Source organism: Agelaius phoeniceus, chromosome 6, assembly GCF_051311805.1.
Source record: "Agelaius phoeniceus isolate bAgePho1 chromosome 6, bAgePho1.hap1, whole genome shotgun sequence".
Classification (NCBI taxonomy): domain Eukaryota; kingdom Metazoa; phylum Chordata; class Aves; order Passeriformes; family Icteridae; genus Agelaius; species Agelaius phoeniceus.
The window spans coordinates 18,205,978-18,227,649 of NC_135270.1; the positions used below are offsets into that span (position 1 = coordinate 18,205,978).

Below are 21,672 nucleotides of genomic sequence, written 5' to 3' on the forward strand. Positions count from 1 at the left end.
CCTTTAGATTTGTCCTTTGTTGAGAGACAAATAAATGTCAAAAATGGCTATTGCTTTCCATTTTCTGCAGAGGAAGCCTAGGATTACTTAGCTTAGTGATGGACATCTGTTTTGCAAATGTTAGAATTTGGAGAGCTCTTACTATGGTAGTAATTGTACATCCTGAAAGCACTGTGAGTGATCTTCATATAGCTGAGGGACTACTTCTTTAGTGAAAATACATAATTGCAATGAACTGAGACAGTTCTAACGTACAGAGCCCTGCTAAAGTAAGTTCTGGTGATGAACTAAAGTTTCTCCAAGTCATCTGAATAATTTGGTGATCATTATTCATCTTTGCCTTTATTTTGGCAGAGAGCATCATCTTCTCTCCCACCTTATAGATTGGGTCTTCTGAACAGCACAATGTGATCAGCTTTTAAGAAGCCAGGACTAGATACCCCAAAAATTTAGGAAACCGCTTGGCTTCCTATAACTTGGAAAAGAACTTTTCTTCTCTCTTCAAACTCAAACTCATCAAGACTGTATAAAAATAAGTACAAAAGCCATGCTTTTTGAGATGTGCTTTTAATCAGTCAGAGAATTTGGAAAGGACACAAGAGGTTGTGCACTTGTAAGAATACAAATTTGTGTTCTTATTTTGTGCACGAATAAATAGGGCACAAAAGATAATTAGAGAAAAAGCAGGATGCAGTTACTGGGAAAAATGAAGTTCAAAAGTGGTCAATAATTAATAATTCCAGTTAATAATGCCAGAGGGGTTTTTTGCCTTCATTTTGATGTTAAGCTGATGTCTCTCTTGATCCTGTTCAGAGTGGTCGCCTTGTCATTTACTTCCTTGCAGCTCATTGGACACTGGCCTCTGGCATTCTGTGTCTTGACAGCTGCAGCTCTCCACGTAGATGTACTTGTGTGACACTGCATGCCCACCAGGGCATTTCAGAACCACGTGCTTCTCAGTGGTGCTTGTTTCTCTGCAGCAGGAGCAGGTGTGGTCCATAGAATTGGCCTCAGCAGAGTATCTGTCAACATGCGAAATGGCAATGTTACTAAGTGCCAGAAGCCAACATACAGGAGAGGGTGGAATCAGGTACAGAACTCCTGTTGAGAAGAGCCACAGTTGTGGCTAATGGAAGTGCTAAACTCATCTGACAGAGCAGTGATTATAAAATGCCTAACCTAATCAGGGCAGTGTTAACACGAAGGGGAAGCAGCAGCTCTTTCTGTTCCCATCTCACTGCAAAATATTTTTTGCAATCTTGTGTTCATCAGCTTCCTAAGCACCATTCCTAACCTGAAGAATCTGTCAATATCAGGCTATAAACTGTGACAAGATCCATCTTTTTTCTTGTATTTGGTAGAAGAAACCACAAGAAGACCCTAGATGATCAGGAATTTCAAAATACTAATAAACTCCCTGGCTTCTCAGAGTTCCATGTGATACTAAAGATTAGTTTTCATCCATGCAAGGTGCACTGTGGCAAGCTTAGTGATAGGCAGTAAGTGACAGTTTCTTTGGAGAGCTAGAGCTGTTTTTCCAGTGTTTTAGTAGCTCACTACCAGATGTCCTACTAACCACTTCCTTATAACCAATTTTTAATATATTCTCTCATTTCAGAGAAAAATGTACTCAAGTTACTCTACTAACACCACAACTCAAGCGACCTCTCATTTCTTCACTGCATAAAAATTGTGCATATTTGAATCTTCCTTTGAAAGATGTATGTGTATTTCATTTAAGCTGTTAACTATTGAGAAGCAGCTTTTCCACTTCCAGTTGCCAAGTCTGGCTGCTCTCTGGGCTCATTCTCATTACAGGAAATAATCCATGTTCTTTTGTGACGATTTCTAGCCTAGGTGGTCTGACACAAAGCCAGCTCATAATGGATGAATAGGCCTTATCAGAGCTGAATGAATCCCAAGCCAATTTAATGCACTTTTCTGCTTTGTATTATGACAAATCAGCTCGTTGGTCACAGATTCCATGATTTTATGTCCATGATTAATGAAGCAGATAGTTCCAGGTCTTCTACCATTGTGTAGTCTACTATTTATTGTTCCTTTTATATAAACAAGCTCAGTGCCACCAGGGCTTAAATCTCATTGTCTGGTGAGTTTACTTACAGCGAGAACGTTCCACATGTTCCTTCACATTCAGTCATGTCAACTCTGTCCACGGAGCGGCAGCCATTGTAGACGATAAAGTCTTTTCTGTGGCGCACAGAGCACGGTGTGCTGCTGTCCAGAGGGGCACCTACAGGGAAAGAGCAGAAAATACTTTCAGTGAAATAGGTCCAGAAGTCCCTCGCACCTCAGCATTCCCTGGGCTTCACTAGTGCACTCAAAGAATTGCCTTAAGTGCTCTTTCTGCTTCAGTTTAAACTTCTCCAGAGAGATCGGACAGTGAAGTCTTGGAATGACAAATATAAATGTAGAAGTATCTATTTAAATACAAATTTATCGGGAAAATGGGCTGATTTAAGAAGACAATTCATTCTCTGTATTGTTGATTCAGATACACTGGCATACTTACATGTTCTGCAACAACCATTAGGTAAGAATGAAATAGTTCCCTAAAATAAAAAAGAAAAAAAAAAATTACATTATATTATTTTTCTATATTAAAAAGTCACTAAGGCCAAAAACTGAGGAGAGCAATTCTTCAGTGGCTGTAAATAACAGTGAAAACTGGTTATTGTACTGTAACATTGATCTAAATAACCAAAGATAACAACAGCCTCTTCCCGACTTGAAATTTATCAAATTACAAAGGAATTTGAAAAAGGAAAGTGAAAAAGGACTGTGAAAATACAAACAATTCTTTGAAGGAAGTCTACAGTTAACATCATGTAATTTTTGGTCAGAAGCAATTCAAACAAATGGTTTCTCAGAGTCCTCTGTATTTGAATGGGGACTATGCACAGTGTTACTGGCAATCTACTTACTGACTGAACAGCTTGTGTTTTAACATTCAAGGAAACCTGGTTCTTGTTGAGACAGAACCCCAAACACAGCAGTCAGCTAAGATTCAGTATCTTGGTGCTGACCAGTATTTTGGCTACTGAGAGACAGCTACCAATTATAAACCTTGAATTCTCACCCAGGTATCTTATTTTATATACTCTATAGGGCTGTGCATGGATGCATCTAGAACTTCTGCCCTAAGGACTGAGAAATTATGATTAAAGGCCATCAAAACTAAATTTTACTATTGTTGTTAGTTAGATGGCTGAAATAAAATTAAGTAATCTATGTATGGAGTAGAGGGTAAATTTTCCATTTTTACTTACAGGTTTGCAGCTGTCCTCATTGAATGCTGGACAGGTAATCTCAGATGTGGAAGCAATAAGCTGGTCATGGACATTTACACAGCTATAAATGGTGCAGTTGTTGTGAGGATCATTTTTAAAGTCTCCAGGCTGCAAGTAAAATTCAAAATGTAATAAGGAAAGCTGAAGGGAGCTCAGACAGAAATTTTATTGCCCTCTGATAATAACCTTCATCTTGTTTCCTAGTCAATTATTTTTAGGTTAACAGCCATTTGGGATACAGATCATGACATGTATTGCAATATGCCCTACACTGAGAGAATTTCAGTTTTATATGGTATTTTCCTTGAGAGAGAGAGAAAAATGTCTCTAAAGTACATGGAGTACTTTAACAAAATCATCCATGCCAATGGATTTTGCCTTCAAAAAGCTAGACTGTTTTATATTAATTAAGAAAGACTCTAAACCTTCATCGTACTAGGGCAATATAATTGTTTCATATGCATGCTTTAATAGTGTTTTTCAGCATACAGAAATCAAATAACATAGAAAAGCTGAAGCTTCCAGACACTGGAAGAAAACCCCTTCCAATGGTATTGGATTTCTTATTCCAGGAAGGGCCTTACAGATAATTTTATTTCATGACACCTACTTTCAGGTGAAAAAATTGTAGCTAGGTTTTGAGATTTTGATCTTACAGGTGCAAATTTATACTAAAGCCTTGTCTCTGGCAAAGAGATGTTCCTGTTTTGGAACTGGAAACTTTACAGATTTGATGGAGAACTGGAGAAAGACATAGCGCATACTTACACTCAAGATGAGTTCAGAACTGTCTGCTGTCTGTATAATACACTTGGTCTGCACACATTTTCCACAGCATTCACCTTTCACTGGTTTAAGTTCATATCCCTAGAAATTAAAAGTAATTAAAAACAATAGCACTACAATTTTTGAGAAATAAGTGAAAACATATGAATCCATCAATTGATTATGCTTTGAAGTGCACTCTAAATTTGTGCCTTTTTGTGTTCCAAACCAACAGGAGACAACAGGAGACAAGTGATACAAGCAGGTTATAAATGGAATAAATTAAAGCACTAGAATAAAAGCGCATAGTAATTAAATATTACTCCACAAGGTGGTCTACAGAAATTTCCCAGCTAATTCTACCAGTGAACTAAATGCTGACAGTTACCCAGTTAATCTCAGGCAGTAGATTGCTCAAAGAACAGTTGATATCCATGCTGGAGTTGATCTCTGGGTTTCAACTCCCTGTCCTTTGCTTAATACCACTCATTGATCAAACTGGAGTTCACATATAGGGATATTTTGGGGTCTTTTTTTTCTTTAAGTTTGCCACTTACTGGTTGACAGTATGTGTTGCAGGGGACACGCTCACAGGAGATGATATTCAGTTGAGTGCTGACGTTAACATCATTTGTGCAGACACAATTCTGGCACTTGTCAACAAAGACTGAGGAGTTGGGCTACATATTTTAAGAAAAACCCACATATTAATGAGTTATTACATGTTTAAACAGACATTTATTATTTTTTTTAAAATCTGCAAATGAAGCAATGGAAAAGGAAACAAATCAGATAAAGACAACTGGATAGCTATTTGGCTAGTCATTTAAGAAGACAACATTTAAAATACTGAATATAATTTAATGTGTCTTTATTGAAGTCCTGTATATCAATGACAAACTCTGATATTAAAAGAAAAGGTACAATTACTAAACCCAAGAGAATTAGAAATCTAAATTTGGTTAGAATAATACTTACTTGTATGTTTTTTAATTTTTGAAAATTAAAACTGCAATAATGTGCTGACAGTAAATGTGGACTGACTTTTTTAAATGCCAGCACACTTAACCCAAATTCCTCTATGGTACTGACATAAATGCAGCTCTTCAATTTCTTTCCTTTTGAAAAGTTTCCAGGAAACTTTCCAAAAAATATTTAGGCTTTGTGAAATTGATAAACTCCCGGCAAAAATTTATAAAATATTTATTGTATTGGATAAACCTTTTCATAGCACTTCTGATCAAGTATACTAATGGTCTTTTAAGCATTTTTGAAGACTATTGAAACAGAACTTACCAAGAACTCAGCATTCTCGTGTACGCAAACTCCCTTGGGAACTGTTAATAAGCAAGGAGTTAAAAGTTTAGATAGGAAAAATGAATAAAAAATGTCTTCAACCCACTTTAATCCAACTCATTTCTTCCACAATGAATCACAATTCATATGGTTATTCCCCAGTTCTGGTAGCAGATAGGACATGTATAAAGTATAAAAACTAATACTGCATGTGCAAGAAGGAAAAAAGATTTGTCCCAAAATATGCAATACAGTTCGTAGCCAAGAATGTCCACTTAACTGATACAAGTACTTCCTTGTTTCAGTTAGCAAGAACTGCAAATCTGTCTTCTACTGGGGATGCTTCTAGGGACTTTGCTAGATTAAGCTGAGACCATCATCCCAGTTAATTCTGTAGCTGTTCTTACATGTATTTATAAGCAGGAAATTGAACTTGAGTCACCTGAGCTGTATCTGATTTCCTAGTTTCATAACTATAGCACTAATAACCAATTTTAATAGTATTGAATTTGTAGAATCTGATTGTGTTTAACACCTCTTTCAAAAGGCTATTGCATAGTCTTAATTGTAATGCTAAATTATGTAATAAATAAAACGATAAGGCTAATCTTTGTAATGTATTTCCAAGGGACTTACCACATTGGTATACAGGACAGCACTGACCACTGGGAATATAAGAATGAACTTCAAATCCCAGTGAGCACTTGGGGGCTTTAGCTGTGCACAAGCTTGTATTGCATTCTGAGGAAAACAAAAAAATCATAAGCTAGAAAATACATTCATTCACAGCTACTAGAAATAAGCACCTACCAAAGCACTTAGGATGAACTTTCTATTGCTAGGAAACAGTCCAGATCCTCTTCAAAAAAAAAACAAATTGCAGATAGGGAACACGTTTTTCCTCATAAATCCAGGCACTGGATATGGGGTACTGTATTAGTTTATGAATTTTTTTCTACTGTGCAATTATGCTGTGTTAATAAAGTATCACCATTCTATGCAAAAAAGTAGGGAACAACTCCTACTCTCTCCATGATTTTAGGCAACTGCTGGAAAATGAAAATACACAGAGAATTCCATAATCTCTCTGCATTTTGCTTAAATAAAATGTGGCCCTGAACACAATAACTATAGCTTTAGTTATGTTGAGTCCCATAACTGTAAATTCAGTTATACTGAATCATTGCAATATTAAAATGTATTTTCCCTAGCACTGGGCAAGTTGATTTTTAAAAGCATGAGAAAAGATACCATTTTGTGACTCCCTGCTGTAGATCTCTGGTACTAAGGTAGTTCAGTCTCTTTTCCTTTCCATTTCCAAGAGGTATAGAAAGACTAGAAACAAGAGTATAAACTCACTGCAAGTGAAAAGAGGGCAGCAGGAGTCTTTAGGATTGACTTCAGTGACCTCATAGAAGCCTTCTCCATCACAAGTGACCTTCTTTTGATCACATACATGAGGCTCACATACAATGCCATGTTCTCCTTCCAGGCAAATGCAGTCCTGACAGTCCACTGTAAACTTTTCTCCAAACTGCCATTGAAAAACAATAAAATAAGTGATTGCATAGTAACCAATTAAAAGGAACAAAATTAAAACCAGGAATACAAAGTAAAGAGATGACAAAACAAGATTGTACCAGTGGAAACCACTCTCCTCTCCCCACCCAAACTTCTACTTGAAATCCAAAAGCATACAGCATCATACCTCTCTTGGTATCATATCCACTCCAACACAGCCTGGAAAATACCAAAATAAATTTCCATTACCAGTCATATAACAGGAGGCATCTCTCCTATACATTGTATGAGCACTGCATACAGTCAAATCTTTGTTGTATACATGAAGGGAAACAAAGAGGAAACAATCATGCATCCAAGTGAAGCAGTAAAACTCACCACAAGTTTTCACGCAGACATCCACACCAGAGTCATACAGCATGGTTCCATTAGGACAGAAACAGCCTTCCACTTGTTTAGTTGATGTCTCATTCTGTCCTCTGTAAGACAAAATGTTCAGAGAAAGGCCATTAATGTCATAAGCACATACAGGAGGATTATGCAAAACAACCTTTCACTGAAAATACAGTGGCAAATGATCTGCACATTTGTGATTGGGGTTTGCAGTGTCGGTTTGATATAGCCAAACAACAGAAACAGAAACAGTTCAGGCACCCAGATTTAGGGTCAACAGAATAGTGCTAATGAATTTGACTATCAGTTTAAGACATGAGAGGAGGTTAATTTTGCTCATTCACCTGTGCATTAGATATGACTGAATAGTTGTACAAGCTATAACTAACTGTGAAGGAATTTTTTACCTTGATTTGCAGGTCGTCTCTTTAATAGGACCACATGCTCTGTATTCTTTACCTGAAGGACATTCATGAGCTGGAATGGAAGAACAAAAAGGAGGAACAGCTCAGTAACAATATCATATAAAAGCCCCATGACCTTATGCCAAGAACTTAAACACTGTTTTTCATTTTCCTATTTATCTATGACAATCTTGAGAAGTAAAGAGGAAATATCCCAGATAGACTTATGTCTCTAAATGGAATAATTTTGTGCAATTTAGCCATAGAGATATAATACTGTACTTTACACTAAGGTGATAAAGCCAGGAGTCTACATCTTGACTACAATTTTTTGCATAGTTTTAGTCTCTTTTGCACAACTTCTCAAAAGGGAGTGTCATCCTTCCCTTTGTGCTCTTACTACAGATGAAAACTAATGTACACGTCACCAAATAGAGAGTGATCTGCTGATGCCTGCAAAGCATAGAGCTGCCTGCATACAAAAAAAGTGTGTACTGATACAGATGTTTCTGGCACAGTCAATACATGTATATTTTTGCAGGCCAATTTATCATTTCCCTTGTTAAAAATGTTACTGCAAAATTACTTAAGGAGAGCAGGTGCTATGATTTATTGGTGTCTTCATTAGTCTGAAAGCAGTATGACATTACTGCTGAAACAGTTCCACATAATCTTCCTTAATAATTCAAGATGAATTTTTTTTTTCCAGATACTTACAGCATACACCATTGGTGTGTTTCCTCCAGTCAATGCACACGCCTTGATCAGCACAGGTGGCAGCATAGATCTGCAGACTTGAGCATTCCAGGTCTAGGTTGGGAAGTACACAGCTATCAAAAACACAGGCTGCATAGTACTTCTCAGGCTGGACAAATGCATGGCATGGCTTGAACACACTAGAAACAGAAATATTTATCGTTATTTGTTACTGAATGATTCATATCTTTTTTCAATGTGCTTAACATGTTATGATGTGGCAACAGTGGACACGAGAGATTAAGGAGATGTGGATGTGGACTATTGATGAGAGATTTGTGCTAAGAGCACTTATCCAGATAGTAACCTTCCAACATAACTTAAAATATTCTTCCCTCACCTATAAAACACTTTGACACCAACATTTTGAGTCCAGGAGTTGTATATTATTGGGTGCAACCATGTGCTATCTCTTTAAAGCAATTTTGATTTTTTATCTTTTTCATTTCTGACATGGTGTGCTAAAAATTAAGATTTCTGTTTTCAGTTGGACTCTGTTTTCTGCTAAGTAAATGTGGGAAAAGGCAAGAACATGGGACAGGGTAGGGCAGAGAGTGTAGAATAATATGGGAACATCAACAAAGGTTAATATGGCAGCCAGAGGGTTGAAAGAAAGTGTCAGCAAAAAATAATAACCAGAAAAAGTGAAAGGAGTAGAAGCAAATCATAAAGATACAAGAAATGGAGAAACAGCTAGAGACACTTTCCACTGGTAAACTAATCCTAAAATTTCCATTTAAATCAAAGACCAAAGGCTTGTAAAACTGAGAGGATTGTTACCTTCCCAAAAGAAGCTCGCAGATGGATGATTCTTTGCAAGGCTGTGTTGGTGTTGTGCTAGGTGAACCTGTAGGAACTAGGCCTGGAGAGCACTGTGGTTTGGAAGGATCAACAACTTGCCAATGATCTGCCATGGTTTCACAGTTTTCTGCAATGTTTCCATTTGGCAGCATGCAGTCATCTGCCGTGTTGTTATTGCAGGTACCTAAGGGTGGTACGGGGAGAAAGAATTCACTCACAGATTTGCTAGGAAATACCATTCATCTTTGCATCAGGGCAGTCACTGGTTTTTTGAGAGTGCAAAAATTGGAACAGTGAGCCTTACCACACTGTCCCTGGGTATTGTTGCCAAACAGGCTGTAGGGCATTCTGATAGAAAAGGACAAGCCATTGTAGGTCACATTCATTTTCAGCTCAGGAATTTCCACAACACGATTTATGCCTGACTCGTAGATGCTCACACCAAACTTCTTGTAAGGCAAAGCCACGAGCTGGTTGTTTACTGTCACCTAATAAATAAAGCAAAACAGAAAAGAGGCATAAATTTGGGTTGACTTTTCAAAACAATTCATTGTTCCTTTGTTTTGCAGAGAGAATGTAAAGGTAAATAATATCCTTTTAATTTGTAACAAATGTTCCTGTGTTTCCTTTGTTACTGGAAAGTCAAACTTTTCTTCTCTGAGCCACAAAAAGTCCATTAACCTATGACAAATGAGGTTATTCAATGTTTAAACCAGATACATCCTAACACTCAACAGACTTATTAGAGTGACTATGGCATCAACAACTCCTGATGAAAGTGGAATATAAAATGGTATAAATTCATATGGTATAAAGTTTTAGGTTTCTGGGCATAAAGGGAATGTGCTTATAGGAAACTTAAATAACAGAAATAAGACTAAACTGTATTATTTATTTTAATACAGTAGCCATGATATACCTGTGAAACTACTACTACTACTTTCACTCAGCAGAGATTTCTTTGCTTTGGAGAAAAAAGAGGTCTAAATGTTGTAAATTTTCAACAATATGTTGCAACCTAACATGTAATATTCTCACACAGTAATGTACAAAAATAAACCAAACAAACATTAAAAAGCTAAGAGCCCCAAACACTTCTCAGTAATTTTGAAGCCCAAAAACCTTGGCATCACATTTATCAGTGGAATAAAAATATAAGTGTCCTACTCTGAAAAACTAAAAAGGTGACACAAGTCAAAGCTACTAATGGTACTTTTAAAAAATGCTTCAGGCCAGCACTTTTTTGTTATATCTACCTTACATTATTTCCTCCCATTCCACGTTGTTCTTCTTTGTTACATTATTGTTAATTATAAATTAACTTATTTTATATCTTTAACTCTTAGCAATTTGTCCATACTTGTGTATTTAGGAGAGATCTGCAAAGATTTGAAATTAAAAAGACAGGAAGTTGTAGAATTTTTTCTCCCCAGAATCAGAATAAAAAAATGCTTTGGAGTCCTCTGAAGCAGTCTAATTTTATAATCTAAACTGTTACTGAATCTAAAACACACATTATTTTTTCCCAAACCTTATGAATATAATGATCCTGTTGATGCAGTATTAATATCTGAATCAAGAAATCAATAGTACCTCTACTTGTAGAGTATTTGGTTTTGCTGTTGTTAGCCTCACTTCCTGAGTCTCATGTCTCACAATGAGCGTTCGAGGACAGGACACCACATCCCGTGCATCACAATGGTAGTTATCAATGTAGACACCAAAGTTGTCAACTTTCTTATTGATCTCTTCCACAAGGACATATGTACAATTCCCTTGATAGCTGTAGTACAGTCCATCAAAAGTCATGTAATGTGGATCTCCCCAGCCAGTGCAGTAGCCTAAAAAAAAATAGTTAAGTTAGGCTCTTATGGCAATGTACAAAATCATATCAGACTACAAGCAAAATCTGTAGATGTGGGAAACATCTCAGTGAACTTTGGGCATTTTAATTTTAATGAAGTGTATATGTCAATGCATGAGCTCATTAGCTAGAAGTCATCAATAAAAACCAGGCACTTTCAATGCGTAGTTCATCTGACATTAATGACAGACAACTGAGAATAAGATTAACTGTACCATAGATATATCTTTACCAATAGACTGAACAAGTAACAAATATATGTGTGCTTCTAGCCTATAAATATCTGCATCTGGACATTTAAATCCTTCTTTGGAAGACCAATTTACTCTACTAACACAACAGTTATGTAGAGATAATGGCAACTTAAGCCAATCACTCAATTAGCTAAAAAGAATCAACAGAGCATTCTAACCAACACTAGAAGAGTGAGTCACAGCTTTGCACGATACTTGTTCCCTGATAAATATTGTTGGTCTTGACAATAGTATTGTTTCCTCAGGAGATTAAATATTCAACAAAATATGTACTTACAATCACACTCCCAATGCCAACAGCATCCATCCTCATCCATGACTGGCACAGGAGACAGTCCATTGGCACACGTGGGTTTCGGGGGTGGATTGCAGATTATTGGAATCACCTGGACAATGTTGTCTTCTATACATATAACCTTAGTGCAGTTACAGAGTATCCACGAGTCACCTTGCTGTGTTTGAAGAGAGGGGGAGCGGGAGACAGAGACAAACCTTTAGGAAGCAGTGAGGCTGACAATAGTTATGCCTGAATATCTTCTGCAGGTTTCTTAAAAAACATATGTTTATTGACAAGTTTTCCCCCATCAGAAATTTGAAAATAGGATGGAAGTGCATCAGTCAGCACTATCTAGGTTTGCAATATAAGCTAGAACAACTGAGAGCTGCTAAATGGAAAGCATTACACACAAAAATCAAGCCAGTAAACCAAAATGAGAATCACCTTTTCTAGTTTCAGACATCTAAAAGTGAGATGTCTCACCTAATCTCCTAAGGTATCATCACTCTGACACCCTCTCATAAGAACAGTGAAAGACACTGATCAATATGATGGCCAATATATGATCAATTGACTTCTATGAATGCCTAGAACAGATTAACAGCTAAAGCTACAGTGAACACCAACTGTTCAGGGAAAAATGTCCAAGGTGATTATGTCCATGCATTATGATTGAGTTTTCTTCTGTCTTCTACCAGTTTTGCAGACATGTATAATTTCCTGCAGATCTAGTGAGCAAGTTGGTAGGCATCTAAACTATGATGAGGCTTTAGATATGTACAAGACACAAACTTGTCTGTGTCAAAGGTGGAGGGTGCAAAAAAAAAAAACAAAACAAAAAAACTCTGAGTCAAATTTCACAAGCAGTGAATGCAGTGATCTGTTTCACAGTCCTCCCCTGAAGCCAGTCTGCAAACAAATACGACTCATTCCAAATTCAGCCCTATGGATTTTTGATGGGCTGCAATGTAAACACACAAACAACTTTTACCCACTCTGGACTTATTCAAAAGCAGAAATAGAGAAGATAGCTTAGGACAACTTAGCTCACGGTTTCCTCTTCATCAGAGCCATCCTACAACAAAGACAAACGCTGAACTGCAATCTAGCTCCTTGCAGAAAGCTTTTTAAAAACTATCCTTGAAGAGATAATTGCAATACGTAAGCTATTAATCCAAATATCATTGGAAGTCCTGCTAATGCCCAAGAAAATGAAAGAAATAGAACAGACTGACACTTCCTTTCCTATCCAGATTAATGCTTACTCTTTACATGACTAATATTGAAGTTATGCGTCTAGTCTCCATCCAAAGCACAATGAAAGTATGAAATCTACTCACCTCATAAGTTTCATTAGGGAAAATAGTACAGGTTTTTTTGGGAGTGGTTGGTGTTAAACCTGTAGTTGAGCCGTTAACTGGAGGAGTTGCACTGTGTGTAGAACTTCCTGTAGTGGTGACTGCAGTTGATGTTGCAGTAGGCCCAGATGTAGTAGTTGAGACAGGGGGCAGAGTTTTGAAGGTTGTGGAGATGGTGGTTGTTGCATTGATTGTGATAGAACTACTAGAGGTGGTTCCTGAAGTGGTGGTAAAGCTTTTTGTTGGAGTAGTACCAGAGGTGGTGGTTGACACAGGGCTGGTTGATGTAGGTGATGTTGTTGGAGTAGTAACAGTTGCAGAGGTTGTGGTTGGGGTACTTCTTTCTGTTCCTGCTGTGGTGGTGGGGGGAGTGGACACTGAGGGTGTGGGGCCTGAAGTGGTGGTCTTGGTGGTTGATCCTGTTACAGTGAATGGGGTTGTCGATATGGGTGGCTGTGTTCCTGTAGGGCTGCTTGGTCTCAAGGTTGTGGTGGTGCCAGGGGTGGAAGTGGTGGTAGTGGTCTCATGGACAGGTGTTTCTGTTACTGGTGTGGTGCTGGTGGATCTTGAGGGTGTGGGGCCTGAAGTGCTGGTCTTGGTGGTTGATCCTATTTCAGTGACTTCAGATGTGGTAGCTGTCACTGGGCTTGTTGACACTGGTGATGTTGACTGTTGACTAGTGGTGCTTGCTGTAGACACGGTACTTATTTCTGTCGTTCTTGTTGTTGGCAGTGGGGTAACTGAAGGAGTAACTGGAGTGCTTGTTGTTGTCGGCGTCTCTGGTGTCTCTTTAAGACAGGAAGAAAACAGAGTATTTTAAGTAGAAAAATTGCATTTTCTTCCTAATGTCATCTCATTTTCTACTAAGCATACATAATTCAACAAGCCTAACCATAGGGTCTTTAGATAGAAATAAAGCAGAAATTGTTTTAGCAATGGTTTTGCAGCACTGAGGGATTATTAACAAAATATCCTGCCTCTTGTGTAGGAGACATTGATATAAACACTTTATCAACAATCAGTGTTAGAGGGAACATCTTCCGCAGTGTTAAAACTTTATATTGCATGGAAGAGTCCAGGAGTCCAAGATCCCAGGGGATTCCACTGATCAGTGAGCTCTGGTTAATACTGTATTGCTGTCATACTATATTCTATGGAAAGACCATTATTCCCTATGTTGCTTCATGAGGCATATTCATATCACTATTGATTATGGTCAGAGTAATTTGACTCCACAGAAACGGAGCCATTGGTGGAGCAGTCTGTGTTCCATTTCTAATGCCAAGGCCTTTAAAACTACTCACACACAAGCTTTTTTGGGATGCTACAAACCCAAAATACACTTTTCTGCTTTTTCACATGGCCAATTTTCATTAGGGTTGTTAATGGAAACTCCTTTAAAATAGTTTTTGATTAGGATGTTAAAAAGTGTTCATGACTCTCACAGACCAGCCTCAGAGACAACTATTTGTGCTTTTATAACATAAGTGACACATGGTAGAGAGAGAAGCACTGTTTACACAATAAAAGTGCAGTAATAATGCTAGAGGAATTAAGATACACTGTTTCTGCCCAGGCAGCCCACAAGGACGGTTCTTCAATGAAAACTAATTTACATTTGGGTGAGGACAGGCAAACTCCTTCATGTACTTCATGCCCTTTAACAGAGGCAGATGAACTGGGACCGTTCATATATAATGGGGATATTAATATATATATATAATATATGGGGATATAACATCACTGCTGAAAGGTTAGCTGGGATGTTTTTGAAATATAATCAACTACATTAGTGCAGAGTTTAGAAACTAAAACACATGTTAAGCTGCCAATAAACCCCATTTTCTAAAATCATTAACGAACATGAAACCCTGGGAATTACTTATTGGTTCAGTGGGTGGAACCGATGGGGTTATGGTTTTAATATGTTCAGGAGTTGTGGTGGGCGTTGGAACAGTGGTTGTGGTCCTCGGAGGGCTGGTGGTGGTGGTGGTGGGAGTCTCCGGCGGCGAGGTAGGGGTTGTCGATTTTGGCGTGCTCAGTGTGGATGGAGGTGTGCCTGTTAGGAACAGCAGGGACAGAGAAAACAGACAAAGCCACAAAGGCATTAGTGGGACTCAATGTCAACTCAACAGAAGCTGCACATGAGGCAGCAGCCAAAGAGCTAGAGAGGTCAGACTACCCTAGCACCAGCCTTTCCTTTCTGGCCCCAAAAAGCACAATATTTGAAATCCATGCACACACAGGGTAAGGTCCCTTCCCTCTTAGCAAAGACATGGTGCTGGAAGGTGCTTCTTACCAAATCAGAGAGACCAACCAATAGGTAAGAGATGAGGAGGAGCAATGCTTTTGATCTTGCTGGGGCTTTCTATCTCCATGTCATTATCTAGAACACCACACTAAATCCTCAGGTAAGAGCTGAGACAGGAAACTGTGATCAGGGAAGGAAGCATGCCCAGCAGTATCTTCCTGCCTGATTGGCATGTGGCTTTCTCAATGTCACCCTGATAAGTGGCTTCCCAGAATACTAGTGGATCTGATCAGCCAAAGACCACAGTTCTCAGAAAGTCACAGTCTGCAGATTTAAACTCTTTCCAAAAGCATATCCATCCTTCCTACATCTATAATAGCTGTCAATCATTAGCACTGACAGAGCAAAGGAATAGGAGAGTGGGAAGAAGTCCTACAGAGTTATGTCAAATCAGTGCCTAAAATGCCAGTACTGAAAAACGAAAGCCATGCCACAATTGAACATATGTCCAGTGAGTATGTTCTGGCCAGCTGAGGGATGAGGTCCAGCAGCAAAAAATGCAAGATTTCCCATCAGTTCAAGACCTGTGTAAGCTGATCATCAGTATGAAACACCTCCTCTGAGCCTTTTTGAGTGAGGGAAGACCAGATCTTTTGCCCAGAACCACAAAACCTTGTTCCTTCTTCAACAGTCAGATGAAAAACAAATTTTAAGCAACAGCTCTCCGGGGACGCTCTGCAGTTATACTCATCCAAGATCCACATGAGACACACAATTTGAGGTGCTCATGTACCTTCAGGGCAACCACAGGAAGGGAGCAAGCAACAGCACAGGCCAGAGAAGTACCTGGAGTTGATGTAGTGGTGGTGTATGTTGGTGTTGGTGAGGATGTGCTTGAAGTAGTTGAGGTGGGTGTTGGTGATCCAGTAACAGTGGTTGTTGTCAGGGTGCTGGTGGTGGAGGTAGAAGTCTGCGGTGGCAGAGTCGTCGTTGATTTTGGTGTGCTCGGTGTGGATGTAGGTGGAACTGTTAGAAAAAGCGGGGACAGAGAAAACAAAGGCACAAAGGCATTAGTGGGACTCCATGTGAACTCAAGAGTAGCTGCACATGAGGCAGCTGGCAGAGAGCTAGAGAGGTCAGCTTAGCATAGCAATGGTTCCTTGCACCAGCCCTGGCTTTCTGGCTGTAGAAAGCAGAATATTTGAAATCAACACACAGAAAGTATCATGACTCTCCTCTCCTAGCAGAGACTGGGCATAGTGCTGGAAGGTGATTCTCACAAAATCAGAGAGATCTACCTATAGGGAAGAGAGGAGGAAGAGTAATGCTTTTCATCTACTGGGGACTTCCCATCTCTACCTCATTACCTGAACACCTCACTAAACTCATGGAGTAAGAGCTGAGATGGGAATCTGTGATCAGGGAAGGAAGTCTATACAGCAGTATGTTCCTGCCTGATTGGCATGTGGTTTTCTCAATGTCACTCTGATAAGTGGCTTCTCAGAGTACTAGTGGATCTGATCAGCCAAAGATGCAGTTCAAAGAAAGTCACAGTATGCAGAATGAAACTGTTCTGAAAGGATGGCAGAGGAATCCTTTTTCCTACATCTATAACCACTGAAAGGTTTTTGCACTAACAGGGCAAAGAAATAGGAGAGAGGGAAGAATGTCTACACAATTATGTACAAATAGTACCTAAAATGCCAGTGCCAAAAAACCCAAAGCCATGCAGTGACTAAATTCTGGCCAGCTGAAGAACAAGGTCCAGAAGCAAAAAAGGCAAGATTTCCCATCAGTTCAGCATCTGTGTAAGCTAGGCAGAAGCACGAAATTTTTCATAGCAGGCTTTCTGTCAGGGAAGCCAACACATTTTCTCCAGAACGACAAAACCTTTTTCCTTCTTAAATAGTCAGATGAAAGGCAAGTTTTAAGCAAAGGCTGTTCCAGTGTTGCCCTGAAGTTATATCCATCCTGGATCCATCCGAGACATACAATTTGAGGTACTCATGTACCTTCAGAGCAACAGGACAGTAACAAACAACAGCACAGTCCAGAGAAGTACCTGGAGTTGGTGTGGTGGTGGTGTATGTTGGTGTTGGTGAGGATGTGCTTGAAGTGGTTGAGGTGGGCATTGTTGATCCAGTAGTAGTGGTTGTTGTTGTCGGGGTGCTGGTGGTGGTGGTAAGAGTCTCCGGCGGCGAGGTAATGGTTGTTGATTGTGGTGTGCTTGGTGTGGATGGAGATGGGGCTGTTAGAAAAACCAGAGTCAGAGAAAACAAACGAAGGCACAAAGGCATCAGTGGGACTCAATGTGAACTCAACAGAAGCTGTGCATGAGGCAGCAGCCACAGAGCCAGAGAGGTCAGCCCACCCTTAGCACAGCAATGGTCCCCAGAGCCAGCCCTTCCTTTCTGGCCATAGATAGTAGAATCCTTGACATCCATGCGCAGAGAGGGTCATAGCCCTCCTTTCCGAGTGAAGAGATTAAAGATGGTGCTGGAAGGTGCTTCTCACAAAATCAGACAGACCAATCAATGGGTAAGAGATGAGGAGTAATGCTTTGTATCCAGCTGGGGCTTTCTGTCTCTGCCTCATTATCTGAACACCTTGCTAAATCCTGGTGTAAGAGCTGAAATGGGAAGCTGCAATCAGGGATGGAAGCATGCACATGATTGGCACGTGATTTCTTCTGTGTTCCAATGTCAGTCTAATGCAGGGCTTCCCTGGGCACTAGTGGATCTCATCAGAGATAGCATCACCCAAAAATTACAGTTCACAACAAGAGGCAGTCTGCAAAGTTCCCAAAAAGACTGGCAGGAGAACCATTCCTTCTTACATGTTTAACAGCTGACAACAATTAACACACAGTGGGCATAGGGGGAGGAGAAATGGCTGAACCCAAACACAGCCTGAAATGCACTTCCACAAGACCAAGTCCCACTCCAATTGCACTCCACAGGTCCAGTGACTACATTCTGGCCAGCTGAAGGACACGATCCAACAGCTGCAAAAGCAATGTTACCCATTGGTTCAGCATCTGTCTAAGCTGGGCACCAACATGAAATACCATCTTGAAGCACTGTTGAGTCAGGAAAGATAAAACCTTCCCCAAGAACCCCTAAATCCTTGTTCTTTATGAAATAGCCAGCCCAAGGGCCCGATTTGGCCACAGGACTTTTCCCAGGACTCCCAGAAGTTACACCCATCCCTGATCCCATCTGGAGCCACATATGGAGGTGCTTCACGGACTTTCACTACTCCCACAGCAAGGCCAGACATGACAACAGAACCAGAGAATTTTTTGTTGATTCTGTTCCTGGGGGCAGAGGGGTTTTGGGAACATACTTAGAGGAGTTGAGATGGTTGTGGTTGATCCAGGAACAGTGGTTGTGGTTGTGCTGGAAGGTGCTTCTCACAAAATTAGAGAAACCTACCAGTAGTTAAGAGATGAGGAGGATCTGCTTTGGATCTGGCTGGGGCTTTCTATCTCTGCCTCATTACCTAAATAGCTCACTCACTCATAGAGTAAGAACTCAGGGGAATCTGCGCTCCAGAAATGGATCATGCAGCAGAACAATTTTAGTCATGTGTTTTTCCCAACATCACCCTGATAAAGGACATCACAGAGTACTAGTGGATCTGATCAGCCAAAGACCACAGTTCACCACAAGAGGTAGCATGTAGCCAATAGCATGGGAAAGGAATCATTCCTTCCTACATCTATAACCAAGATTAGCACAGACATGGCGAAAAAAGAGAAGTGAGGAAAAAAACTTTATACAGCTGAGCCTAAAACAGTGCCTAAATGCCAGTGCCAAGAACAAAAATTACTGTCCAACTGCACATCATGGGTTCCATGACTATATTCTGCCCAGATGAAGGACACGGTCCAGCAGCTGCAAAAGCAACATTTTCCATCAGCTCAGCATGCGTCTTAGCTGGGCAGGAAAATTAAATACCTCCTCAGGGCATTGTTGCATCAAGAAAGACAAGAACTTCCTGGGAGCCTGCATCCTCATCACTTTTGAAAAAGCCCAAATTAACTTTGGGAACATCTCATTGCCTGGAATGTCCAAAAGTTACACACATCCTTGATCCCATCCAGAGCCACAAATGGATGTACTCACGGACCCTCATTACTGCCACAGCCAGGCCAGAAATGACAACAGAAGCAGAGAATTATTTGTTGGTTCTATGGTTAGACATAGAGGGGGTTTTATGGGAATAACTAGTGTTGGCAACATACTTTGAGGAGTTGAGATGGTTGTTGTTGATCCAGGAACAGTGGTTGTGGTGCTCGGAGGGCTGGTGGTGGTGGTGGTGGTGGTGGTGGTGGGAGTCTCCGGCGGCGAGGTAGGGGTTGTCGATTTTGGTGTACTCAGTGTGGATGGAGGTGTGCCTGTTAGAAACAGCAGGGACAGAGAAAACAAAGACACAAATGCATGAGTGGGACTCAATAGGAGCTGAACAGAAGCTGCACATGAGGCCATTGCCACAGGCCTAGGGAGGTCAGCCCACCCTTAGTAAAGCAAAGATCCCTATCATGAGCCCTTCCTTTCTGGCCCCCTGTCTTGAAATTTGTGCACATACAGGGTCATACCCCTCCTCTCCTAGTAAAGAGACTGGGGATGGTTCTGGAATGTGCTTTGCACAAAATCAGAAAAACCTACCAACAGGTAAGAGATGAGAAGGAGCAAGCTTTTGATTGTGCTGGGGCTATCTCTCCCTCGTTATCTAGAACACCACACTAAATCCTCGGGAAAGAGCTGAGATGGGAAGCTGTGGTCAGGGAAGGAACCATGCACAGGAATATGTTCCTGGCTGATTGGCATGTGGTTTTCTGATGACAGCAGTTCCCAGAGTACTAGTGAATTTTGTCAGGCAAAGACCACAGTTCACAGAAAGTCACAGTCTGCAGAGTGAAACTGTTTCCAAAAGCATGGCAGAGGAATGCTTCCTTCCTCCATCTATAGTAGCTGAGAAGCATTAGTATTGACATGGGAAAGGAGCAGGAGAGAAGGAATAAAGACCACACATCGGTGCCTAAAGAGAGCTTGAAATGCAAGTGTTACAAAATCAAGCCTCACTCCATCACACTCCAGGGAGTGTCCAGGGACGCCACTCAGGCCACCTGAAAGACAAAGTCCAACAGCAGCAAAAGCTACTAAGTTCTTGTTCCATCTGAAACAGACTGAAGGGCCAGCTATGGGCAAAGGCTGTTTCAGGGGTTGCCCAGAAGTTAATTCATTCGTAATACCATACAGAGGCAAAAAAGTAGGTGTTCACAGACCTTCAGTAGTCCCAAAGGCAAAGAACATATGAGACTACAAAACTTAAAAGCACCTGGAGTTGATAAGGTGGTGGTGTATGTTGGTGTTGGTGAGGATGTGCTTGAAGTAGTTGAGGTGGGCGTTGGTGATCCAGTAACAGTGGTTGTTGTTGTCGGGGTGCTGGTGCTGGTGCTAGTGGTGGTGGTGCTGGGAGTCACTGGGGACGTGGTGGACAATTCTTCTGTAGGGAATGCTGTGCTTGGTGTGGATGGAGGTGTGCCTGTTAGAAACAGCAGGGACAGGGAAAACAGACAAAGGTACAAAGGCATCAGTAGGACTCACTGTGAACTCAACAGAAGCTGCACATCAAGCAGCAGCCACAGACATAGACAGGGCAGCCCACCCTTAGAACAACAAAGATCCCCAGAGCCAGCCCTCGTGTTCTGGCCATAAAAAGCAGAATCCTTGACATCCATGCACACACAAAGTCACAGCCCTCCTCTCCTAGCTAGGAGACTGCGGATAGTGCTAGAAGGCAGTTCTCACAAAATCAGAGAGATCTACCTATAGGGAAGAGAGGAGGAAGAGTAATGCTTTTCATCTACTGGGGACTTCCCATCTCTACCTCATTACCTGAACACCTCACTAAACTCATGGAGTAAGAGCTGAGATGGGAATCTGTGGTCAGGGAAGGACGTATGCACAGTAAAAAGAGGATCAAGTTCTCCACCGGAAAGGAGGACATAGAGACCTATATTCTTGCTTCTTCTGAAACAACCAGCCCAAGGACCACCTTTGGGGAAAAGCCATTTCAGGGGATACAGAACAATTAGTTCAATCTCAGATCCCAGAGAGGGGCACAAATGGAGGTGCTCACAGACCTTCAGTTCTCCACAGCAAGGAAACACATGAGAGCACAGATCAGAGAAGTACCTGGAGTTGGTTTGGTGGTGGTGGTGGTGTATGTTGGTGTGGGCGTGGATGTGCTTGAAGTAGTTGAAACCGGTGTTGTTGAGACAGGAGCAGTTGTTGTTGTTGTCTGTGAGGTGCTGCCACTAGTGGTGGTGCTGCTGGGGGGCATTGTGGTGGTGGTGGTGGTGGTGGTGGTGGTAGAGCTGTGAGTCTCCACTGGTATTGACGTTGGAGCGGTG

At 40.6% G+C, this 21,672-nt stretch overlaps 1 protein-coding gene across 1 annotated transcript in view; it reads right to left on the reverse strand.

Moving 5' to 3' along the window:
* Nucleotides 1-733: 733 nt before the first annotated feature.
* The window catches only part of MUC2 (mucin 2, oligomeric mucus/gel-forming), a 59,046-nt gene continuing 38,107 nt past the window's right edge, over nucleotides 734-21,672 (reverse strand). Inside the window, exons 40-61 of the mRNA XM_077180551.1 lie at nucleotides 21,523-21,644; nucleotides 20,595-20,749; nucleotides 16,083-16,277; nucleotides 14,866-14,881; nucleotides 12,983-13,487; nucleotides 11,643-11,817; nucleotides 10,841-11,088; nucleotides 9,552-9,735; nucleotides 9,227-9,431; nucleotides 8,402-8,586; nucleotides 7,694-7,760; nucleotides 7,272-7,372; nucleotides 7,081-7,112; nucleotides 6,732-6,906; nucleotides 6,009-6,113; nucleotides 5,373-5,413; nucleotides 4,634-4,756; nucleotides 4,080-4,178; nucleotides 3,291-3,419; nucleotides 2,534-2,573; nucleotides 2,125-2,254; nucleotides 734-1,022 (exon numbers count right to left, since the gene is read on the reverse strand). Of these exons, the coding sequence (XP_077036666.1) occupies nucleotides 827-1,022; nucleotides 2,125-2,254; nucleotides 2,534-2,573; nucleotides 3,291-3,419; nucleotides 4,080-4,178; nucleotides 4,634-4,756; nucleotides 5,373-5,413; nucleotides 6,009-6,113; nucleotides 6,732-6,906; nucleotides 7,081-7,112; nucleotides 7,272-7,372; nucleotides 7,694-7,760; nucleotides 8,402-8,586; nucleotides 9,227-9,431; nucleotides 9,552-9,735; nucleotides 10,841-11,088; nucleotides 11,643-11,817; nucleotides 12,983-13,487; nucleotides 14,866-14,881; nucleotides 16,083-16,277; nucleotides 20,595-20,749; nucleotides 21,523-21,644 (3,228 nt within the window). The 3' untranslated portion in view covers nucleotides 734-826. The remainder of the gene's footprint in view (nucleotides 1,023-2,124; nucleotides 2,255-2,533; nucleotides 2,574-3,290; nucleotides 3,420-4,079; nucleotides 4,179-4,633; nucleotides 4,757-5,372; nucleotides 5,414-6,008; nucleotides 6,114-6,731; nucleotides 6,907-7,080; nucleotides 7,113-7,271; nucleotides 7,373-7,693; nucleotides 7,761-8,401; nucleotides 8,587-9,226; nucleotides 9,432-9,551; nucleotides 9,736-10,840; nucleotides 11,089-11,642; nucleotides 11,818-12,982; nucleotides 13,488-14,865; nucleotides 14,882-16,082; nucleotides 16,278-20,594; nucleotides 20,750-21,522; nucleotides 21,645-21,672) is intronic.